The 2,946-nt window shown below is 54.7% G+C and overlaps 1 protein-coding gene across 1 annotated transcript in view; it reads right to left on the bottom strand.

Annotated features, from left to right (window-relative positions):
• Positions 1–2,584: 2,584 nt before the first annotated feature.
• The window catches only part of PTPN7 (protein tyrosine phosphatase, non-receptor type 7), a gene marked incomplete at its 5' end in the record, with an annotated part of 5,502 nt that continues 5,140 nt past the window's right edge, over positions 2,585–2,946 (bottom strand). Inside the window, one exon of the mRNA XM_010009846.1 lies at positions 2,585–2,710. Coding sequence (XP_010008148.1) covers positions 2,617–2,710 — 94 coding nt within the window. The remainder of the gene's footprint in view (positions 2,711–2,946) is intronic.

The following is a 2,946-nucleotide window of genomic DNA, read 5'->3' on the forward strand; positions in this document are numbered from 1 at the left end:
CCAAATGTTTGGGGAAAAAAAGTTGGGGGGGGGGGGTAAAGAAAACCCAACAGATTCCAGCCCAGGGAATGTCCCCTCACCAGTGCAGAGCTTCCCACCCGACAGGGCATTGGAGCTGTTAGCAGAGATCGCCTCTGTGTTACTGCAGCCCCTGCCCCATCCATCACACCCTCAGAGCAGAGATGGGAGCTGGGCGAGTCCATCCCCTCTCAATCAGGAGAGACAAGAGCAAATGGGCAAAAAGACCCTTTTAGAAACACCATGAGAAGGGAAAAACACCTGGGTCAATACCACGTTTGTAAGGGAGAAGAATGAGGAACAGGAGCAGTCTTGACCCTGCTGAAACCCCAGGCCAAGATCAGGGGTTTTATCTCAGCCCGGGCCATGGAGAGGCAAGAAATCTCAGAGTGATTCCTTTCCTTTGCCTGCTGGGCACCCCATGGTCTTTGTGGACAGGGTGAAGCAGCTTCCCAGGACACAGGTATAAGCCTGACACGGCCAGACCAGACCAAACACCCTGCTTCACCGAGTGAACCCTGGGATGGGGTTTTGCAATAGTGCAGGCAATAGTCCAGCATAGCCCGGAGGAATGCTTGGGAAATCAATACAGAGAGGGTGGAGAGATACTCAGATAGTGCAGTGGTAATGGCCTGGTGAGTGTCTCAGATAGAGCTGGTGGAAATTGAGATTGAAAGCCAGCAAAACTGCTTTAACTGCTCACAATCTGCACCAGCGAGCGCTGAACTGGCACCCCCCAGCTCCCGATGGGGAGTCTGACGGGGGTGGCAATACCCCTGCCTGGCTGCCAGTCCCAGAGCCCTGCAGACACCAAGGTCCCCCCCAGCGCGGGGGCATGAGGAAGGGTAGACCTGGCGTCAGGCACGAGGAGATAAGGAGATGGCTGCGCCAGGGCCATCCAGATGCCGAAAGGGGAAGGACATGACTTCAGATCTGGGGGTTTCCTGCTGCAGGGCCAGGGAGTGGGTCTGCTCCTGGTGCTGTGCTTGCAGAGGGTCTCTCCCTGTCTGTCACTCTTCCATCCACCCTCAGCCACTTCAAAACCCTTTGCTCCTCGCAGCGACCAGATGCTCAACAGGTCTTTATTTCATAGTGCCCTGGCAAGTGCTCTATCCAGAGAGTCTGCAGACACATGAGAACGACTAAAAACGACCACCAGGGCTCAGCAATACATTACAATTTGGGTTTGCACAGTGGGACATGCCTGGTCTGCCACTGCACTTGCTGCTTAAGCCCAGTGAGACTAGGGAGAAGCAGCTGATTTTGGCTCAGGACCCATCCCTGGACAAGGCTCTCTTGCACACTTACTGCTTTTATAGAGAGTAGGTGCAGAAGGGCAAGGAGAGGAGCAGTGAAGATGGAATGCTGGGGGGGTGACATAGGGGGTGACATCCTGAGGACACCCCCTCCTGGACTGATGCACTGTGGCAAGTCAGGAGAACTGCAGAGTTAAGGATGAAACTTCTCTTTTTATTCAGTGCCCGAACTAGGCACTAGGGCACAAACCACTGGGCAGCCATTCAGCTGCATTTTGGGTACCCACAGCGTGGCGGAGGGGGGTCCATGCGCACAGCCCTGATCTGGGGATGCTTGGGGAGCATAAGGCTCTCTCAGCAGCAAGATTGACCCTTTTTTCCCTGCATCCCATTCACTGAGCGGGTCATGTCAGGGCTTGTGGGCACAGGCAGGCATAGTGCAGGCAACCCCCAGCTCCTTGTCAGCCCTCCCTGCCTCAGAGGGTGCACAGCATCCACCAGCTGAAGGCCAGTTTTGAATGGCTTTAACATATTTTACAGAGGGGTTCCACCTCTGTGCTTTGTGCCAAAACGTTTCTCCCTCTTCTTCCTTCCTCCAACCCTTGAATTTACCAGTGAAAAAACAACCCAACAAAACCCAAATATTAGTTTGTTCTGATTTCAGCAAAAACCACCCCAAGAATGCAAACCCTTCACCCTTGTCTAACAGAAGGCAATTGGGTACACATCACTTGTGAAACTGAAGATGCACGTAGGAACCTCCTCTACTTTAAGGCTGTTGAGAAGGTGTTGGCTGAAGCTGGAGAGGAAAGCAAGCCTTGTAATGAAGGCAACCGACTGCACACCTTTCCTACCAATCAAGGGGTATCTTTAGCAAGAAGAGCATCGCAGAGTGTGTCTGGAGCAAGCCCAGCCCTGCCCACAGAGGATGCACAGTCAGGAGGGAGCTCTGGTTATGTGCAGGGTGGTTCTGCCAGCTATGGGTCTAACGAGGTGGGTGAAGCCGGGGCACCCAGCTTCAGCTCCTCTGCACAGCTTCCTCTTCTGCTTGAGGATGTTCCCATTGCACATTTCAAAAGCCAAAGCTCCTTTCCATAGGTGAAATCTGCCTCAAGCCAGCAGCAACGGCCACCTCAAGCGCCCACTGAATCCCTCATGTGAACCTGTCGAACCTTGCTCGTCCCCAGGGTCACAAGGCCAAAGTCCCCCGGGTTTTCTCATCCTGAGGGATGCTCCTGCTGCTGCTCTGTGGCCTGGCAGCAGCAGGAGAGCTTTCGGTGGAGGTGTCCCCAAGGCTGGTGCAAGGAGAGGTCAGAGCGGGGAGCTGGCAGCCTGGTGGGAGCTAGCAGCATCCCGCCTCCAGCAGCTGGGAAGCGTAGAGAGCTAGTGTGTGATGGAGGAACTGGTACTGCTCGCTCGTCTGGATCATCCCGCCTCTGCAAGGGAAAGGCAGGTCCCACTGACACCTCCCAGAGCCCACAGCCCCGTCCCTGCTCGCTGCTTCCAGGCCACAAATATTCCTGCTTCCCCCACCACGTCCAGCTACCTCTGAAGTAGGCACCAGCGTTGTCTGAAGAGTATTCAGGCTCAGCAGCAGCGCTGGGCTGTTCAAAATGCAGGTCAGCAACTGATTTGGCTCTAATTTTTACCAGTGCCTCTTGAAAAGGGGCAG

The sequence above is a fragment of the Nestor notabilis genome, unplaced genomic scaffold (assembly GCF_000696875.1).
Source record: "Nestor notabilis isolate BGI_N333 unplaced genomic scaffold, ASM69687v1 scaffold6872, whole genome shotgun sequence".
NCBI lineage: Eukaryota > Metazoa > Chordata > Aves > Psittaciformes > Psittacidae > Nestor > Nestor notabilis.